The sequence below is a fragment of the Molossus molossus genome, unplaced genomic scaffold, assembly GCF_014108415.1.
Source record: "Molossus molossus isolate mMolMol1 unplaced genomic scaffold, mMolMol1.p scaffold_m16_p_13, whole genome shotgun sequence".
NCBI lineage: Eukaryota > Metazoa > Chordata > Mammalia > Chiroptera > Molossidae > Molossus > Molossus molossus.
The window spans coordinates 84,283,420-84,285,642 of NW_023425348.1; the positions used below are offsets into that span (position 1 = coordinate 84,283,420).

The 2,223-nt window shown below is 34.1% G+C and overlaps 1 protein-coding gene across 1 annotated transcript; it reads right to left on the minus strand.

Moving 5' to 3' along the window:
- Positions 1-228: 228 nt before the first annotated feature.
- LOC118628950 (olfactory receptor 10AG1-like) lies at positions 229-1,194 on the minus strand. Its single transcript, XM_036260025.1, has one exon. It carries the CDS (start codon positions 1,174-1,176, stop codon positions 229-231), a length of 948 nt encoding a protein of 315 aa, XP_036115918.1. The 5' UTR covers positions 1,177-1,194.
- Positions 1,195-2,223: the final 1,029 nt, after the last annotated feature.

Genomic DNA, 2,223 nt, shown 5'->3' on the forward strand with positions numbered 1-2,223 from the left:
GATGAATCTTCAAATTAGATTGTTACAGTTGAGATAATTTATGCTCTGATTACACAAAAGTCCTTTGCCTAACCCTATGAAACGAGGGCACCTTAACATAATGTGCAATTGCTATGATGATATTAATGATCATTACTTAAATGCATAGAAACAAAACTAGACTTTTTCTTTTGATCTACATGTGAAACATATAAGCACGTCCTTTCTGCAATTCAAGCCTTGGAGTCATCATAATAACTTAGTTAGCAGTTTTTTCAGTGCCACCATGATATCTTTGTTTCTCAGAGTATATATAATGGGATTCAATGTTGGGATCAAAATAGTATAGAAAAGGGAGATCAGTTTCCCGATTCCTTCAGATTGATTTGGTTTGGGTTGTAAATAAGTGATAGTAGCTGTTCCATAGAATAAGACTACAACTATCAAGTGAGATGAACAGGTGGAGAAGGCTTTAGCCCTCCCTCTGGCTGATGACAATTTCAGAATGTTGGAAATAATTTTGCCATAGGAGACAACAATCAACAGAAATGGAACCATGATAAAAACCACTGCAACTACATAGACAGCTATCTCATTCACAAATGTGTCCCCACAAGCTAGCTTGAGTACTGGGGGAACATCACAGAAGAAATGATTGATTGTGTTAGATCCACAAAAGGGCAGGGAAAAAATCTGGCACGTTTGCCCAATTACGACTGGAATGTCACTGACCCAGGAGGCAGTCACCAGCTGGACACAGACTTTGTGGTTCATGACTAGAGGATAGTGCAGAGGGTTACAAATGGCCACGTAGCGGTCATAGGCCATCACTGTCAGCAGGAGACACTCAGAGCCTCCGAACATAAGGACAAAACACATTTGTGTAGCACAAGCAAACAAAGAAATATGTCCTTTCTGGGTCAAAAGGTCCATGAGCATTCTTGGGATAGTGATTGTTACATAACAGATTTCTAGAAAGGAAAAATTGCTGAGAAAGAAATACATGGGGGTCTGGAGAGCAGGGTCAATTTTTATTATCAGTATTATGATGCTATTGCACATGAAGATAGTCAGATAGATGACTAAAAATATCCCAAAGAGAAGCCCCTGGATATTGGGAATGTCAGAAAACCCCAAGAGAACAAATTCCATCATTGTAGTAATATTTGATTTTTCTGTTTTTAATTTGTTCTCCATCTGCAAATATGGTAAATTCAAGAGGGTTAATTCATTAATGTTTTTGAACTACATTTTCCTCTTCTGTTAACTGGGTTAAATGCATGAGGGTATTTCTATAATCTTTACAATTATTTCCATCAATACCTTCCTCTATTTCTAGGAAATGATATTTGAAACTTCAGAAATGAACTAATGTGCAGTTAAAATCAAATAAATTTTTAATGTATTTTTATGCTTGATGGAATGATATCAGAGAAAAGTGCATTGTTATAGAACTTATTGTGCAAGAATAATATCTAATTGTTGTACCCCTATTAAGAGTGGAATTATGACGCAAGTTTTTTCTATTGTTTTTGTTTAGGTTCATCAATTTTACTCTGTATTGATTGATCCATTTCATTTTTCAATCTAAAGCTTTTCTTTTACAGTTTTGTTTAATTCTTATTCAAAATGAATTTTAAGTCCCCCCAATTATATTTCAATGAAACAAAAATTTCTTAAAACAATCTTTTTTAAGTTAAGGAATAAATATATGCAATATTAATGTTCTACTTTATGTATTATTCTTATCACTTATTCTAAATATTAAAAAATTTAAGTCTATCATCCTGTTAAATAAGTTTCCCTGTCAACACCTTCTATATAGTGAATGCAATGCATGACAAATATCACTAAACCTTTAACTCAATCAAGAAATATGGCTCATTCACTCACAACTGTAACCAAATACAATTCTCTTCCTCTACTTCCTTTTATAATTTTGCCTAATAAAGTATGACTTTGATTAAACTCAATTATTATTTACTCTGGCCATGTAAATGGTTAGAACATACAAATGAGACTAAACACACACACACACACACACACACACACACACACACACACACACGATCTTGTTTTACTTCATGTTAAAGTCATCCAGTATCAGACAGTCAACAGAGCCTGACAATCTCTATTACAATTTATTAATACTTGGTCTATGATTTTGCAAAACAAATATTATGTTTTCTTATCTCATCAGATCTATACCCATCTCCGCCTTCTAGCCCCATCAGCTGTTTTTGC

Bases quoted from the DNA above. Each gene is read 5' to 3' on its own strand.
- LOC118628950 (XM_036260025.1), bottom strand. From the start codon at position 1,176: ATGGAGAACAAATTAAAAACAGAAAAATCAAATATTACTACAATGATG.